At 49.4% G+C, this 16,766-nt stretch overlaps 1 protein-coding gene across 1 annotated transcript; it reads left to right on the forward strand.

The window, feature by feature from the left end:
• The first annotated feature begins 1,826 nt into the window (after positions 1–1,826).
• LOC125444394 (extracellular calcium-sensing receptor-like) lies at positions 1,827–16,333 on the forward strand. Its single transcript, XM_048516803.1, has 7 exons — positions 1,827–2,227; positions 6,655–6,946; positions 7,929–8,738; positions 9,891–10,103; positions 11,146–11,294; positions 11,880–11,977; positions 15,426–16,333. Exons 1-7 carry the CDS (start codon positions 1,827–1,829, stop codon positions 16,331–16,333), a joined length of 2,871 nt encoding a protein of 956 aa, XP_048372760.1.
• The last annotated feature ends 433 nt before the right edge of the window (positions 16,334–16,766 follow it).

The following is a 16,766-nucleotide window of genomic DNA, read 5'->3' on the forward strand; positions in this document are numbered from 1 at the left end:
AAGCAACTTTAAAGCATAAAGAGTCGGGTTGCTTCTCTGCATTCTTAGATCTAAAAGCAGTTCCACACACTGCTTTTTCTAATGCAAAGGGAGACCGCAAGAAACATGCATGGGCACATTCCTGTGTGTTTCTGGTAATTCTTCCCTCATCCTGGAAAGAATTTTGAAAGTTCAAAACTTTACCCCCCACCCCTCTTTTCAGGATTGCCAGATCAATCATCTTCAGACTGAACATAGATCTCCTGGCCTGTCCATCCTCTTCTTGAGGGGCAATTTCCAAGGCAAACAAACGGTGTTCTAATTGGTGCCGGAAAGAGCAAGTGTTTCTCTTCATGTTGGAACCTGTCCTCAATTTCGCGCAGTTACCTGCAATTTTCTCAACGGTAATTGGAGTGAAAATAATCTTAAGGACTCCCTCGTCATTAACATTTACCGGCGCATGGTGGTGGGCATGTAAACGCTAGTAATGTGTTGCTTATTTGGTTAATTGGGTAAAATGAGCATTGGGATAAGAACTAGGAAGAGATACAACCGTGTGTACAGCTGCTGGAACTGATGCGTCAGCAACAACAATGGAGAGCTCACAAAGTTTTGTGCCCCAAAGTTAGTTCTCAAGTTTTCCCTCAGGTTAGTTCTCGAGTGTTCATGCATGGTGTCAATATGCAGTTACTTATGGCAAGCTAAGGTTTTCAAGGCAAGAGAAAAACAGAGGTGGCTTGCTATTGTAGGCTGACCCGCTTTTGGCGGGACCATCACGCCTTTGGACAATTTGTCCCGCGTCCCGCAGGTTCTACAAATTGTCCCGATTTTTGGGAGGCTGCTGCACTGCCTTGGGGGCGCAAGGCAGTGCGGCAGCCTCCCGTGCGCCCAGCCGCAGGAGCGCATGACCTTCTGGGGCTTGCCGTTTGCCACTCTGTCACAGGGCGGCAAACGGCAAGCCCCAGAAGCCCGTGCGCTCCTGCGGCCGCGCGCATGAGCGTGCGGCCGCTTCCCCATCCCGGATCACAAAGGTGACCATCTGGTCACCTTATGCTATTGCCTTCCTCTGTATGTCAACCTGGGACTTCCTTGGTAGTTCCCCATCCAAGTCAGAGCCAATCCTACTAAGCTTCCGAGATTTGATGAGATCAGACTCCCCTTGGCTATCTAAATCAGGTCCAGCACATATTAGACTCTGAAAAACCATGTAGCATTTTTTTCAAATTAAAGCCGGCCACAACGCAGCGTGCGGACTCTCAAGTTCCCTGGTGCTATTTTTGTTGGTCTTAATAAAAGGTGTGATGTGCCTTTTGCTTTTGGGTGGTTCTATGAATCAGCAGGACTACCTGTGTTCTTTGCAGTTGTTCTGTAACCCGCCAGGTAATAAAACTTCAGAGGGAATACTTTTGTGCCATCGAGTGTGATTTGCAGAAGTCAGAAAACTGCCTTGCTGAGTAGAGTCTCTGTTGAGCTCTCCCCAGAGTCCCTTTCAAATTGTTCTGCGCCTCTCCCTTCCCTCTTCTGTGCTCCACAGTTTTCCATCGGGCAGAAATGCTCCAGAGACATTAAGAACGAATGACAACTTATCCCGCTTCCTATGTTCCCTCCCAGACCATTGAAAAGGGCCTCTTGCGATCTAGCTGCTTCTGCCCTCCTTCTGTGCCAAAAATGCTCTTGAGAACAGTCACTCGGGTCCTTTGCCTTTACTTGTGCTAGGCGAGATATCCCTCGTCCACCTTCTCTGCCGTTATCCGAGAAGATCTCCTGCCTGTTCATTGTACCTTGACGTCTTGGCAGCTATTGGTCCGGATCCCAATTTCTATCATTACTTGTCGTAATCCCCCGGAATGAGATCTTCCAGTCTAAGGATTCAGGATAAGGTGCTTCAAGAACCTTCCGTGGTCATTCCCTTCTCTTCCCAGAGGATAGCTACAGCGTTCTGTCACAGATTCATGACACCTCTGGTCCTTGGACTCCCGTTTTTCACCCTAGCGCTTGGCATCAGTGGGCACAGATGCCATCTCCCTACCTTTGGGATGGAAGCTTTTGAGAGAGGAGGAGACGTCCAGATCGGGGGAGTGTTCCCACTGCATTCCAACCCATCGATTGGCGCTGTGAAAATTGCCTTCACCCAGCACCCAAATCCCACCATTTGTTACAGGTCGAGTCGACAGATTCTTCCAGAGAGCTTGTCTTCTCCTTCCAAAACTGCTGAAGACAGCTTTGCTCAGGTCGGCCCCGACTCAAGGTAAACACAGAATGGCCAGGTATTAGGGTTAGTACAATTTCAGGGTTGTCTAAGGATGGATACACACACACATATACCCTCACTTTGGCTCAGTGGCCAAGTGCTTGTATGCAGGTGATACCACTTTTGGTGCCTGGTATATTCAACAGTAGGTGGTGGGAAAGTCCTTCTCATGCTCATAGTGTTGTGAGTTTTGAATCTGCTTAGTGGGGAGAGATCTGTCCTACTGACTTGGTGTAAAATTCACTGGGGGGGGGGGAACCTGCCTAGAATAAAATTACAGTATGATAGGAAATGGTTTTGCTTAAACCATTTGGGTGTCTTAGTTGATAGTTCCATGGGAATGTCAACTCAATGCATGGCAGCTGTGAAAAAGGCAAACTCTATGCTGGGGATCATTAGGAAAGGAATTGAGAATAAAACTGCAAAGATTGTCATGCCCTTATATAAAGCAGTGGTGCGACCGCACTTGGAGTACTGTGTCCAGTTCTGGTCGCCGCATCTCAAAAAGGATATTGAAGAGATAGAAAAAGTGCAGAGAAGGGCAACGAGGATGATTGAGGGACTGGAGCACCTTCTTTATGAGGAGAGGCTGCAGCGTTTGGGACTCTTTAGTTTGGAGAGGAGACGTCTGAGGGGGGATATGATTGAAGTCTATAAAATTATGCATGGGGTAGAAAATGTTGACAGAGAGTCATTTTTCTCTCTTTCTCACAATACTAGAACCAGGGGGCATACATTGAAAATGCTGGGGGAAGAATTAGGACTAATAAAAGGAAACACTTCTTCACGCAACGTGTGATTGGTGTTTGGAATATGCTGCCACAGGAGGTGGTGATGGCCACTAACCTGGATAGCTTTAAAAAGGGCTTGGGTAGATTTATGAAGGAGAAGTCGATTTATGGCTACCAATCTTGATCCTCTTTGATCTGAGATTGCAAATGCCTTAACAGTCCAGGTGCTCGGGAGCAGCAGCAGCAGAAGGCCATTGCTTTCACATCCTGCACGTGAGCTCCCAAAGGCACCTGGTGGGCCACTGCGAGTAGCAGAGAGCTGGACTAGATGGACTCTGGTCTGATCCAGCTGGCTTGTTCTTATGTTCTTTTATGTTCTTAAACTCTTATCAGGGCCTGAAGGAGGTGAACAACCCAGTCGCTTCCAAGGTAACTGTGTCTTTTTGTGTGTGTGAGGTGGAGACAGAAGTTTGGATTCAATGGATCATTTCCACAGAAGAAGGAATTTCCAACTCAGTGTGAATTTCCCTCTTTCATCTGAAGCCAAAAATGTGTGCCCACACTCACATATACACACAGGGACCCAGGGACCTCTAGGAACAAAATTTCAGGGGACATTTGAGCTACAGCGGAAGAAAGCAAACCAGAAAAGTCCCATTCTGAGGGCGGAAATCCTCAGCAGCAGCTGAATTACCTTTCTGAATTCATCCCAGAGGTAAAGAAGCAGGCAGGCGCTGCCGTGAATTAGCTGCAGCACCCCGGAGTTAGGAATTGCTCTCTCTGCCCAAGATGCAGAGCGCTGACTCTGCCACCTGGCTCTTCTGCAGTCTGCCTCTATGATATGTGCCGTGCATCTAGATTTGTCAGTGCCCGTAAAGCCGATAAGTCCCTGACGCCCTTTCCTTGAAAGGAAACCAACCTAAAACACCTCACTCAGAGAGGTGAGAAACCCGAAACAGTAAACATGTGTGAAAAGTTAGCATTTGAGTTGTTTTAGCAGGGGATGACCCATTTGTGTGTGCATATAACCTCTTGATGCTGCAGTTCTGTCTACCGTGTTCCCCGAAAATAAGACAGTGTCTTATATTGATTTTTGCTCCCAAAGATGCGCTATGTCTTATTTTCAGGGGATGTCTTATTTTTCTGTGTTCTGTTGATAGGCACGGGGCAAGGCCCTGTCCACACAGCAAAGGCTCTGACCGGTTACAAAAATAACCATCCCAAAAGCTTCTTCAGTGTTCAGAGATTTATTGTTTTCAATTCTGCACAGAAGAGGGAACTCTCCTCTGTTAGCAACAGGGAGGAGGTTCAAAGGGGCTGTTGCTTGCGTAACATAATTTATACCCTCTTACAAACATCCCTCCTTGTCTTCTGACCATTGGCTAGATTTGGAATACGTACACATTGCCATTTGAATCTCCACTCCTCTCCAAAGCCCACCTTGCTTTCTACAATTGGGCGTGTATTCTCTATGTCATCTTGCCCCGTTCAGAGATCTCGGTTGCTATAGTACTTCACCCTTATCTGTGTTTGTGAGCTTCTGCTAATTCCTTATCTCCTTGGTGGGGCCCTGTTTTCCCAAATCAAAGCTCAGTGTCAGGCTGCTCTATGAGTTTCGTTTCTTCCAACGAAAATAAGTATTTGAAGTGATTGGTACCCAGTGAATTACACTCATATAACTTATATGATTAAATACAATGGCTTAAGACATCATAAACTATATGTCCATATCACTGTTTGTCGGGCATGCTTCCAAACAAAAACTTTGCTACGTCTTACTTTCGGGGGATGCCTTATATTTCGCACTTCAGCAAAACCTCTATGACGTCTTATTTTCAGGGGATGTCTTATATTCGGGGAAACAGGGTATGAATGCCCTGGCTTCCTGTTTCCAGAGGCATAGCTGGCTGACAACCTGCCAGCAAAAAGTTTTGCAGATGGGTCGACTATTGTGGATTAACATGCTGTCTGTTGTTCTCCTCCCAATAACCAGACTCAGGGTGGCAGAAATCAGGTTCATTGTGTCAGAGCACCAACTGGTACACTCCAAAAGGTTTTGCCAAATCTGGCATTCACGTGCTCCAGCCACGCACCCCAAGCACTGCATCCAGAGGTGGGATCCAGCAGGTTCTCACCAGTTCCCGAGAGTGGGTTACTAATTATTTGTGTGTGCCGAGAGGGGGCTACTAATTGGGTCTGCTTTTCCGTTAGAAATTCCATTAGGTCCAAAAATCATGAAGTCCTGTTGTTTCCCATGCTTGGTACTGGTTAAGCGAAGGTAGGAAACGGGATAATTCTCCCTGTTGGGCTGTTTTAAAAACATGTTTTAGTAATATGCTAAAGTTCCTTGTTTAAGGAAAGTATCCTTCTTTTGATTTCTAGAAACAAAATTAAGTATTTGAAAGTATTGAGCATTTGACAGGCAGTCAATTAGAGGAGAAGTCGTTGTTTCTGTTGGCAGTAGACGATAGGACTTGCTATAATGAGTTTAAATTACGGACAGAAAGATACCAGCTGGAAATTAGGAACTTTTTTTTACAGTAAGAGTTTTTTACAGTAACAGAGAAATTATTAATGCCCCGCCCCGGAATGCCCGGCCAAGCCCCCGTCATGCCCCGCCCAGCCCCATTGGCGCTATGCCACTGTTTGAATCCCACCACCATGGGAACCTGTTACTAAAATTTTTGGATTCCACCACAGACCGCATCCCCTAATTCTCTAAAATGAAAGCGGTCCCAGAAGCTCAAAGCATTTTCAAGCTGTTGCGTGGCCCTTTCTGAGATTAAAAGTTTGATTAAAAAAAGGTGCAGTCTGGCTGGCCTGGGAAAAGTCAGTATCACACTTAAAGTGATGGAATCTTTGGTATAGCGTGGTGTAGTGGTTAAGAGCAGGTGGACTCTAATCTGGAGAACCAGATTTGATTCCCGACTCCTCCTCATGAGTGGCAGACTCTTCTCTGGTGAACTGGATTTGTTTCGCTGCTCCTACACGTGAAGCCTGCTGGGTGACCTTGGGGTAGTCACCGTTCTCTCAGAACTCTCTCAGCCCCACCTACCTCACCTGGGGTCTGTTGTGGGGAGAGGAAGGGAAAAGGAGCTTGTCAGCTGCCTTGAGTCTCCTTACAGGAGAGAAAGGTGGGGTATAAACCCAAACTCTTCTTCTTCCTCGACAAAACTGGGTGGTGATGGACCAAGGGACTTGATAATTAGAGCCGAATGGACTTCCTTGGTGTTCTTCCATCCAAGTATTAACCCGGGCCCACCCTGCTCAGCTGATGGGATTGGTCTAGCCAGGACCACCCAGTGACAATAGCAGATAACCTTATTTATGCCATCTGCCCATATCATCATCATCATCATCATCATCATCATCATCATCATCATCATCATCATCATCATCATCAACATCATTTTCATATGCCGCCCCCCCCCCCCCCCGAGGACTCAGGGCGGTTCACAACAAGGTTAAAACATACATTAAAACATAATTTAAATATTAATTACATAAAAACAGAATCCATTTAAAAATGTGAATGGCGTCTGGCTACCCCCCCTCGCCCCCCCTTGTGCCCACGGGAGGCCAGATGACACGGTAGATGTATTTTTAACCAGGCTGGCCAAACGCGGAGGAGCGGAGGGGCCTACCGGGGCAATATGGGGAGAACTCAAACCTTCTGTTCCCTTTTGTCCGTAGCTTGTCCTTTTGGTTTTACAAGCTCATCCAAACCATGGCCTTTGCCGCTGAAGAAATCAACCGGGATCCAGCCCTTTTGCCCAACATCACGCTGGGCTTCCAGATCTTCGATTCGTGCCACACGGTCTCCCGAGCCCTCTTGGGCACCATGCAGTTCCTCACAGGGCTTCGAAAAGCCATCCCGAATTTCCGTTGCCGGGAACACCCTCCGCCAGCCGGGGTTGTAGCAGAGGCCGGCATCACCGAGTCCGAAGCCATCGCCAGGTTGTTGGACCTCAGCAGATTCCCTCAGGTGAGAGCCGTGGCTGTTCTTTGGAATGGGGGGAAACAGAAGGGAGGCGGCATCGGCAAAGGTAACACCAGAATCCTCAGCTGCCTCTGTAGCTTGGGTGTCAAACTCTGTTCCTCCAGATGTTTACGGACTATTATTCCTATCAGCATGGCCAATTAGCCTATTTTATACAGGGGAAACCATAACAGGGCAACTGGGCAACTGAATACAACCAATATTTGCTTCTGATCATGCAAAAACATGGAATGGTTATCATTGGGTTGCCAACTCCAGGTGGGATCTGGAAATCCCATGGAAGTACAACTGATCTGAGAGCAGCAGTGGCGTAGTGGTAAAGAGCAGGTGCACACTCATCTGGAGAACCGGGTTTTGATTCCCCGCTCTGCCACTTCAGCTGTGGAGGCTTTATCTGGAGAACCAGATTAGCCTGTGCACTCCAACACACGCTTGACCTTGGGCTAGTCACAGCTCTTTGGAGCACTCTCAGCCCCACCCACCTCACAGGGTGTTTGTTGTTGTGGGGGGGGGGGAAGGGAAAGGAGATTGTGAGCTCCTTTCAGGAGGAAAGAAAAGGCGGATATAAATCCAAACTTCTCTTCTCCTCCTTTCTTCTCCTTCTCCTCCTCCTCCTCCTCCTCCTCCTCCTCCTCCTCCTCCTCCTCCTCCTCCTCCTCCTCCTCCTCCTTCTTCTTCTTCTTCTTCTTCTTCTTCTTCTTCTTCTTCTTCTTCTTCTTCTTCTTCTTCTTCTTCTTCAAGAGGTTAGTTCCCTGCAAAGAACAGCTGTTTGGAAGGGTGGACTGTATAGCATTATATGCTGCTAAGCTGTCTCCAACCCCAAACCTCCACATCAAAGCTAGCTACTTTAATTTGTAGAGATACCCTGTGTAACTGCTCTGAGCCCCGCTCGTCAGGGACAGCAGGTTATAAATCAAATAATTCAATTAAATCAAGCTGACGGATGTGTTTCTTTCAATGTTCCAAGATCAGTTATTTCCCCATGGGCCGAATCACAAACAAGGGATCGCAGTTCCCGTCTCTCTTCCGCACGGTGCCCAGCAACAAGCTCCAGGCCCTCGGCCTCGCCCGGCTGGTGATCCATTTCGCCTGGTCGTGGGTCGGCCTACTTGGCGAAGACTCAGAACATGGGGAGCAAGGGGTCGAGGTTGTGCGGGAACAGATCCTCAAGAAGAGCGCCTGTGTCGCCTTTGAGGACAAACTTCCCAGATCGCCTCGCCCAGAAAACACAAGGAGAGTCGTCAAAACGATTGCAGAATCCCAGGCCCGGGTTATCGTCGCTTTCTGCGGGGTCGAGGTGCTGCCCGTACTGGAGCAGTTGTATGAGCATGGGGTGGAAGGAAGGGTGTGGCTGTCCTCCGACGCCATGAGCCAGATTTATCTCCTCAAGAACCAGAAGGCCTTTCAGATGCTCAGCGGCTCGTTGGCCGTCGTTCCGCACAAAAGAAACGTTCCAGGCCTGAGGGACTTCGTGCTCCGTCTCCATCCCTCTAGTTCTCCAGAAGATGCCTTCATCCAAGAATTCTGGAGCAAGGTCTTCAATTGTTGGTGGAACACAAGCGGCGGGGAGGAGACCAATAACGCCCGCTACTGCACAGGGGAAGAGAGCTTGGGGAATGGTACGAATGCCTTTCTCAGCATGCCCGGCTTTGACTTGGCCTTCAACGTCCACAACGCCGTCTACGCCCTCACCCACGCCTTGAATAACATGGTGCAGAAGGAGTCTAGAGGACCAAAAATCTTTGGGAACAAGACTCAAGGATTCAGACCTTGGAAGGTGATGCCTGCCTTATATGATGCACATATGCAACTGTTTTGTCCCTAGAAGACCCACCAGTGTTGGTTCACAGATGTCATGACATCTTACATTTACAGTTAGAGTTGTGCAACAGTGGAATCAGCTCCTAGGGAGGGGGCTCGCTTCTCTTCACTGGCAGTCTTCAAGCAGCAGCTACACAAACTCGTGTCTGGGATGCTCTAGGCCAGTGGTGGCGAACCTATGGCACGGGTGTCAGAGGTGGCACTCAGAGCCCTCTCTGTGGGTACGCACAGAGTCCCCCTCCCCTGCACACACACCTAGACTGGCCTGGGCCACTGGGCTCGATTATAAGCATTAAACCTAAGACCTAGTTTTGGGGAAGCAGTGTAGGTAAGCCTGTTAAGCGCTGTTAAACCCCACTGACTTTCATGTGAAGAACTAAAGCGCGATCCTTTACCTGGGAGTAATCTCGGTTGCTGGAAATGGGGCTTGCTTCTGAGTAAACCCTCCTAGGGTCATGATTCACCCGTTGGAAGAGTTGCATGGTTGCTTCAAAACAAAGCCACTGACTACCACCAAGCTTACTCCCGAGTAACGCACGCCTCGGAGCCAACCGTTTTTTCTAAACTAAAACCTCAGTATTCTGGTTAAATTGCCGTGTTGGCACTTTGCGATAAATAAGTGGGTTTTGGGTTGCAGTTTGGGCACTTGGTCTCAAAAAGGTTCGCCATCACTGGTATAGATGGACCACTGGTCTGACCCAGCAGGGAGCATCAATTATAATTTTATGCTGAGGGATCAATAAGGCCCAGGTGGCAGTGTCAAATTGCAGTGAACTTATGGTGACCCCGTGCGGTTTTTAAGGGAGGAGATGAACAGCTTGCCATGCCTCTACGTATGACCATGGTTGTCTCCCATCCAAGTGTTAACCATGGTCAACCCTGCTTAGCTTCTGAAATCTAATAAGATCAGGCTAACCTGTGACATGCAGGTCAATGCCTGAAAGAAAGTGCATTGCCCATAATTGGTGATTACAGTGTCCAGTAGGTCAACCCACGTCATACTTAGCATTAGGGTAAGGAAGAAGGCTATTGCTTCCCTACTGAATTTACCCCCAACAAATGTGTGTCTAGAATAAATCTAATACCCCCCCTTTCTTCCTCTACCCAGCTGCTTCAATATTTGAGAAAAGTTCATTTCAAGAACAAGGCGGGAGAGGAAGTCTTTTTCGACGAACACGGCGACCTCCCCGGCCTTTTAGACATCTTCAATGTGCACTTCCAGGAAACTGTGTGGGTGGGAAGAATTGAATTTGGCCCCTCCGGAATCAAAAAGCTGGAGGTGAACAACACTGCCCTCTTGTGGGCAGGGGGGAGCCCAGAGGTGAGCAAGACAATTTTTTTTTTGATGCAGTCCTGGGAAAAATTCAATCCGGGGAAATGATTTCTTGAGGGCGCCAAAGGAAATAACCGCCAGTGAATTCTCAGCATCCCTGCAAAACGTTGGTTCCCTTGTAGGGTTGCCAGAAATGTGTAGTGGTTAAAAGCCTGTGTGGTGTAGTGGTGAAGAGCAGGTGCACTCTAATCTGGAGAACTGGGTTTGATTCCCTGCTGTGACACTTGAGTTGTAGGGGCTTATCTGGTGAACCAGATTAGCTTGCGCACTCAAACACATGAAGCCAGGTGGGTGACGTTGGACTAGTCACAGTTCTTCGGAGTCCTCTCAGCCCCACCCACCTCACAGTGTGTTTGTTGTGTTGTTGGGGGGGGGAGGGAAAGGAGATTGTAAGCCCCTTTGCGTCTCCTTGTAGGGGTGAGCCCGCGAACCCAGCAGAACTGTAGAAGGAGCGCCAGGCATGCCGGTGCCGGCTATGGCCTTCCGGGCGCACACGCTCCCCCAACCCCCGCTCCCCCATGAGTCACGGGTCATGAACTGCCTGACTCGCGGTCACCAGGTGTCCCATACAAAGGGACAAAAGGGCCCCTGCCCTCAGGTGAAGATTAGACCCAGACACGGATGCTTCCTCCCGCACGTATAAGCCCGATGAGATCATGCATCACATGATGATCTCCCGACCTCCCGACCCCCCGTTCTCCCGCCTGCCCGACCCCCTTACACGCCCCCATTGAAACCCTAATAAAAGGTGTGAAGGGCGAGCGCACGGCAGAGTTGCCAGGATCACGGGATCCCGCGCTTCCTGCCACTGGCTCTCTCCACCAGATGAAATCTCTGCGTCTCGTCTCTTCATTGGGGCCTCGTGGGCAAGACTACACTCCTTACAGGAGAGGAAGGGGGGATATAAATCCAAACTCTTCTTCTTCTTCTGAGTTGGGAAAAACAGAACGATGGGGAAGGGGGACACGGAGAGGGCATGGTGTGGGGCGGAAAGCACCAAAGCAGGCTATAATGCCACATCCACCCAAAGCATCCATTTCCTCTCGGGGAATTGGTCTCCAGGCCCTGCCTGGGGGCTGGCAACCCTAGATCCTCCGGTGAAGTCGTTGCGCGGTCGGCGCAAGGAAGAGGCGAGACGCAGCAATATCACCCGGTGGAGAGAAACCAGCGGCAGGAAGCGTGATCCATGGATCTGGCTACTCTGCCGTACCTCTGGTCCCTGGCACCTTTTATTAGGGTTTACGGGAGGCGGGAGAGCGGGAGAAACACATGACTCATGGGGGCTGCGTACCTGCGGGAGGAAACGTTCCTGTGAGGGCCTAATCCATACCTGGGGGGTATGCACCCCTTTGTCCCTTTGTCCGGGACATCTTGTGACCTGTGAGTCAGGTAACTCATGACCGATGAGTCATGGGGGTCTTGTGACGGGTGAACATGTGCGCCCAGAAGGGCACAGATGGCGCAGGCATTCCTGTGCTCTTTCTGAGGCTCTGCTGGGTTCGCGGGCTCACCCCTACATCCCGGGATTCTTTGTGGACGGCCACAGCAATTAAAACAGCATAATAGGGAGTTGTGTCCGTGTTGTATGCGTGCAACTGCAACAGTAGGACGTGCTTTGCCACTCTTCTATTTTAATCTACATTTTAAAAGGTAATATTGGAATTTCAACCGGCAATGTCACTAATTAAATGACTTTCCTTGCCCCACCCCACCCCACCCCGCTGCTCCATGTGCCAAGATCCCTGTCTCGGTGTGTACACAAAGCTGCCGGAGGGGCTATCACAGATCCCACCTGGCTCACAGAGCCACCTGCTGTTTCGACTGCGTGCCATGTGCAGATGGGGAGATTTCAAACCAGACTGGTGAGCGGCTGGGCCTTTCATTCTTGGGGCATTGCCTACATTACGAAACTACGACAGTTTTATAACAGTACGCGTGGCTTCTCTTAGAGAATCCTGGGAAATGTAGTTTGAGGAAAGGGCCAAGCTGTACCGTTCTCACAGAACTACAAGTCCCTGGTTTCCTTTAGGAGGAGTCGTGATAACACTGGCTGAAGTCTCTAAAGTAAATTCAATCTTTATTCCTTAACACCCTGTGCCTCCCCTATCTGCCAAGCAAGCCCATGGCATTCCATACCTATTCACAGGTACAATTACTTTATCTAGGGTCGAGTCCAGAGGTTGGATCCAGCAGGTTCTCACAGGTTCCCGAGAGTAGGTTACTAATTATTTGTGTGTGCCGAGAGGGGGTTACTAATTGGTGATTTTGCCACGTGATTTTTGCCTTAGTTACGCCCCTCCTCTCAGCAGTAGCACGCAGAACTTGAAGCAGTCTAGCAGGAGGTGCACCGGCGTGCGTGGCAGTCTGCGCCTGCGTGCATTCGTTTCCCGCCCAAGGACCGGCGCAGCAGCTGTATCCTTACCACAGCCCTGCCCAGGAATGTCCCGCCCCTGGAATGCCCGGCCACGCCCCCATCGTGCCCCGCCCAGCCCCATTGGCGCTACGCCACAGTTTGAATCCCACCACCATGGGAACCTGTTACTAAAATTTTTGGATCCCACCACTGGTCGAGTCAAAACATTAAAAACCCATTCCACAGCTCCATCCCAGCAAGCAGTTCCAATTAGGTTCTGCAGAGAGCGATGCTACGAGCCAGGTGCTCTGCACATGTTCAGAGGCATTCTCCCTTCATCATTTATGATTGCAGGACAGAGCCCAGCGAGCTCAGGTAAATGGAACAGACACGTTTGGGTTTTTTTTTTTGTTTTTATTTACTTCACAGAGATCCCATTTTTCTCCTCAAAGCAGTTTAAAGCACTCCCCTCTCCTCTATTTTATCTTTGCAACAACCCTGCAAGGTAGGATAGAATAAAAGCGTTGTGACGTGGCCCAAGGTCACCGAGTGAGCTTCCATGGCTGAATGGGAATTTGAACTTGGGTCTCTCGGATCCCAATCTGACGCTAACCACTACACCACACTGGTTGATTAGAAAATGCTTGGGCTGGCGATGGAACTGGTTAAGTGCTTGCACTGCCACTCACACAGTCAGGAGTTCGAGCCCCCTGTGGGTCAGATATCCTGGCAGCTGGCTCATGGTCAACTCATCCATCCATCCATTTCTTGGTCGGTAAATGAGTACCTAGCTCATAGCTAGAGGGTAAAGAATAGCCAGGGAAAGCAATGGCAGACTATCACACAAAAACGGCTTGCCTATGAAATCACTTCTCACAGTGGTACCCCAAGGTCGGGCACGACTGAAGGGGAAACTTTACCTAGTGGTACCTTAGATACCAACAAGATTTATTCTTTCTGGTATAAGATCTTGTCACTCTCTAAGGTGCTACTAAGGAGCTCTGTGGTGCTGAGTGGTTAGCTGCAGGACCTCAACATAAGCCAGTGGTTCTCAACCTGGGGGTCGAACAACTCTTTCACAGGGGTCGCCTAAGACTCTCTGCATCAGTGTTCTCCATCTGTAAACTAGATAAATGTTAGGGTTGGGGGTCACCATAACATGAGGAACTGTATTAAAGGGTCGCGGCATTAGGAAGGTTGAGAACCACTGGCGTAAGCTCTGCTCACGACCTAAGTTTGATCCCAGCAGAAGTCAGTTTCTGGTGGCCAGCTCAAGGTTGACTTAGCCTTCCATCCTTCTGAGGATGGTAAAATGAGTACCTAGCTTAAGTCATCGAGAACAAAATCAGAACCATAGGGTTTGATCTGGACAATGTTGGGACTGAGCAGCAGTGGCGTAGGAGGTTAAGAGCTCGTGTATCTAATCTGGAGGAACCGGGTTTGATTCTCCGCTCTGCCGCCTGAGCTGTGGAGGCTTATCTGGGGAATTCAGATTAGCCTGTACACTCCCACACACGCCAGCTGGGTGACCTTGGGCTAATCACAGTTCTTCGGAGCTCTCTCAGCCCCGCCCATCTCACAGGGTGTTTGTTGTGAGGGGGGAAGGGCAAGGATATTGTAAACCCCTTTGAGTCTCCTACAGGAGAGAAAGGGGGGATATAAATCCAAACTCTTCTTCTTCTGATAGCGAACTGCATATTTTCAATCAGATCCGCGAAAGACTGAGGGATCTGGAACATCATTGCTTCTATCCAGCCAAGGCGGCTGTATGCTCTCCTCGCTCCCTCGGAATACAACCAAGTTACAGAGCAAGAGCTAAATATCTCTCATCTCTGCTATCCATTAACCAACGTCGTGCATTCATGCCAGCATGCCTCAATATTTTCCCATCAGCGGAAACCTCGGGGAGATACCTCCAGACCCCTCAACATCAAAGACTATGCCGATGCGGTTGTGGATCTATAGAAACCATAACTCATATTATTTTGGAGTGCTGTCTTCACAGCAACCTGCGCATGATTTTAATTCACCCTTTGTTGCTTCCAAGACTTGAGTACTCCAAGTCCCAGACCGCTCGCTTTCTGTTAAGTGACTGTAATCCATCGATCACCCTGGCAGTGGCTAAATTCTTGGAAAGCATTTTAAACACCCGTATTTAAATGTTTTAAACGTTTTCTCTTTTAAATGGAAACAAACGAAAAATGTATACGCCATTAAAGGTTGAAATTGAAATTGAATTGAGTACCTAGCTTAATGGGACAAAGCGTCGATGACCGGGGAAGGCAAGGGCAAACCACCCTGTAAACACAGCCAGCATAGTACTGTGGTGGTGAACCTTTGGCACTCCAGATGTTATGGACTACAATTCCCATCAGCCCCTGCCAGCATGGCCAATTGGCAGGGGCTGATGGGATTTGTAGTCCATAACATCTGGAGTGCCAAAGGTTCGCCACCACTGGTGCCCCCAGCTGGCCTTTCATCTCAGCCATCATTCAATCTGACTCGCGGCCCCCCCTTTTTGGGGAGAATTTTAAAAAATGGGGTTGGTCGGACGCCTCCATTACCATTACTATTATTATTGTACCGCTGTTTTAAATATTTTAATAACTTATTTATTTATACTTCATGTTGTACACCGCCCAGAGCCCCTAGGGGATGGGGCGGTATAGAAGCTTTAACAATAAATAAATAAATAAATAAATAAATAAATAAATAAATAAATAAATAAATAAATAAATAAATAAATAAATAAATAGTAAATGTTGTGATGTGGCATCACCCCATTGGTCCAATTATAATCTGGTGCTTGTACCTTTAAAGCATCACCAGACTCTGCTTTATTCTTCCTGCCACAAACTAAACGCAGCTACCTGTCTGAAAGTCACATAACAGAGCAGCAGGAAGATCGTTTGTCTGACAGTGAGAAGACTGCTTACTTTACCTCCCTTTGCTTCTAGATTTGTACATCTGCTCTACATGCCCAGAGGACCAGTGGCCGGACAAAGGACAAACACAGTGCATACCCAAAACGGAATTATTTCTCCCTTTCCACGAGCCCCTGGGAGCCGGTCTGGCTGGCGCCTCCATCTGCGGCTCCCTCCTGCCAGTCTTGATCCTGGCTCTCTTCGTCGCGCACCGAGACACCCCGCTGGTTCGGGCCAACAGTTACGAACTCAGCTACTTGCTACTGGCAGGGCTGGCGGCCAGTTTCCTCAGCTGCCTGTTGTTCCTGGGCCGGCCCGCCCGTGGAACTTGCCTGCTACGCCCAGTGGTCTTCGGGCTGACCTTTGCCCTCTGCCTCTCCTGCCTCCTGGCCAAGACTCTGATGGTGGCGGCCGCTTTCCGGGCCACTGACCCCGGCAGCTGCATGAGGCGGTGGCTGGACCCCCGCACGGCCCGTGCCGTCGTCCTGTGGGGCTGCCTCCCCCAGTTCCTACTCTGCACGGTGTGGCTAGCCATCTCTCCTCCCTCCCCTTGGAAAGACACATCCTCCGTCCCCCATGCTGTGATACTGCTGTGCGACGAAGGCTCTCCTGCCGCTTTCTGGAGCATGCTGCTCTACCTGTGCCTGTTGGCGGGGTTCACCTGGGCTGGAGCCTTCCTGGCACGCAACCTCCCGGATGCTTTCAACGAGGCTTGGCTCATCTGTTTCAGCTTGCTGGGGTGCCTCGGCGTCTGGCTGGCATTCGTTCCCGTCTACCTCACAATAAGAGGACGGCAGGCGGCGGCCACAGCGGCGTTTGCCGTCCTAGGCTCCAGCGCGGCCTTGCTGAGTGGAATGTTCTTCCCCAAGTGTTACATCCTCTTGTTACGCCCAGAGTTGAACACACGGGGCTACCTCATGAGAAAAGGCAAAGGCGTTTAACCCTCACTGACAACAACCCCAACATGTGGACAGAGAAAAGAATGTATTGTCGAAGGCTTTCACGGCCGGAATCACCGGGGTGCTGTGTGGTTTCCGGACTGTATGGCCATGTTCTAGCAGCATTCTCTCCTGACGTTTCGCCTGCATCTGTGGCTGGCATCTTCTATCATATCCTCTGAAGATGCCAGCCACAGATGCAGGCGAAACGTCAGGAGAGAACGCTGCTAGAACACGGCCATACAGCCCAGAAACCACACAGCACCCCAGAGAAAAGAATTCTTCAGCTGAGTTTTTCTTTTGATGTCCCTCGCTTTTTATTAAAATTTACCTGTGGGTAGCTGAAGATGGCGAAGTGGCAGGTACGACTCTGTGAAACTCAGGTTCCAATATCCCCAAAAAAGGTTACCAGATTCAATCAATCAATTGTTTATTT

Source organism: Sphaerodactylus townsendi, linkage group LG15, assembly GCF_021028975.2.
Source record: "Sphaerodactylus townsendi isolate TG3544 linkage group LG15, MPM_Stown_v2.3, whole genome shotgun sequence".
In the NCBI taxonomy this organism is placed as follows: Eukaryota; Metazoa; Chordata; class Lepidosauria; order Squamata; family Sphaerodactylidae; genus Sphaerodactylus; species Sphaerodactylus townsendi.

Bases quoted from the DNA above. Each gene is read 5' to 3' on its own strand.
- LOC125444394 (XM_048516803.1), top strand. From the start codon at position 1,827: ATGAGATCTTCCAGTCTAAGGATTCAGGATAAGGTGCTTCAAGAACCT. The intron at 2,228-6,654 runs GTAAACACAGAA...TTTTGTCCGTAG, and splicing joins CAGGTCGGCCCCGACTCAAG to CTTGTCCTTTTGGTTTTACA. The intron at 11,295-11,879 runs GTGATCCATGGA...GTGTACACAAAG, and splicing joins AGAAACCAGCGGCAGGAAGC to CTGCCGGAGGGGCTATCACA.